The sequence below is a fragment of the Colobus angolensis genome, unplaced genomic scaffold (genome assembly GCF_000951035.1).
Source record: "Colobus angolensis palliatus isolate OR3802 unplaced genomic scaffold, Cang.pa_1.0 Scaffold923, whole genome shotgun sequence".
In the NCBI taxonomy this organism is placed as follows: Eukaryota; Metazoa; Chordata; class Mammalia; order Primates; family Cercopithecidae; genus Colobus; species Colobus angolensis.
Window position 1 is genome coordinate 9,041 of NW_012123188.1, and position 1,383 is coordinate 10,423.

The window sequence follows — 1,383 nt, forward strand, 5'->3', positions numbered from 1 at the left end:
TGAACCAGGGTCAGCAATATTTTACAAAGATCTTATGCTTCTGCCAGTAGCAACCATTCCCTATGTTTCTCCCTTTGTTTTTCTCCTCAGAGGCTATCTACGTAGTGTCAGTGAAAGAATCAGTGATTGTGCTTTTCATAAAAATCCTCCTCGGGAGTGGTGAGGCGGCATTTTTACTACGGCTTGACCTCTTCCCTTCATCTCCAGGGGTCATCCCCTCACCTTATTGGGCAAAACTGCATCAATCTCCATCTGCAGTTTCTGCTGGACATCAGGGTGAGTGGCCAGTTCATATATAGTGAAGGAAAGAACACTGCTGGTGGTTTCATAGCCAGCAAAAATGAAGATAATTGATTGGGCCAGGAGCTCCTGATCAGACAGAGCTGAAAGGAGAGGAAAGACATTTTAGGTAAACCAGGTCAACGTACAACCTCACAGCTTAGATGAAATCTAAGTGAAGCTCTCCAATCCCAAGAGGAAAAAATGGAAAAGCAATTCAGAGTCACACTGGGGGTGGTTGTCATTCCAATGTGTATCTTACAAAGGGCCAGAATGAGGCAAAATCATTTAAATCCAGGTTTTCCCAAGGTCTGCATGATTGTGGGCCATCCACTCCTCCTCATGGCATCCCAGCACCAGCACTGCTGTAATTTCCAGAGAGATCATTTCTGTCTTACATACTCAGTGTTATGGGTATGCACCTTGAATGATCCTAAAAGTACTTTATCTGTAAGTAAATATGGGGTAGCCTTTTCCCGAAGAAAAATTTGATTTTCTACAATAGAGCTTGACAAACTTTGAGAGAATTCCAGTATAGCTTGACAAACTTGAGAGAATTTGCAATATTTAGGCCCTTTTCTCTCTATATGTTTGAGGGAACTTAAAGGACCAATATTGAGCTACAGATCACCTCTTGCTACTCCAAGTGTGTTTCATGGACCAGCAGCACCAGTCGCATCTGGGAGCTTATTAGAAATGCGGAATCTCAAACCCCACCGTCGAACTACTGAATCAAAATGCAAACTTGCAGGAGATGTGGTGATTTGTGTGTATGACCTCACTTAAGCAGCATGGATTACATGTTTGACAGGCATCAGGCAATACAAGATATAGGGTACAGTTCTCAGAATGGACTATCTCAGGGTGTGCAAGACAGCAGAGACAGACAAAAAGCCAGAAGCGTGGTGATTGACTGTAGTCTGATGAATGGCATTAACAAAATAGCAGAAGTTCATATGATTACAGGTTGGCCTCTCTCTTGATATTTCTCCTGAGAGAAGCTCACGATGATCCATCACTGGTCTGTTTGATCAGGACTAGATTAGGACCTTTACAGACCTGAAACACAAAAATAAATATGGTGCCTGCTGCAACCATGTAACT

At 42.8% G+C, this 1,383-nt stretch overlaps 1 protein-coding gene across 1 annotated transcript in view; it reads right to left on the minus strand.

Annotated features, from left to right (window-relative positions):
* The window catches only part of LOC105504512 (cytochrome P450 3A8-like), a gene marked incomplete at its 3' end in the record, with an annotated part of 17,178 nt that overhangs the window by 1,670 nt on the left and 14,125 nt on the right, over positions 1 to 1,383 (minus strand). Inside the window, exons 4-5 of the mRNA XM_011931971.1 lie at positions 223 to 383; positions 55 to 97 (exon numbers count right to left, since the gene is read on the minus strand). Of these exons, the coding sequence (XP_011787361.1) occupies positions 55 to 97; positions 223 to 383 (204 nt within the window). The remainder of the gene's footprint in view (positions 1 to 54; positions 98 to 222; positions 384 to 1,383) is intronic.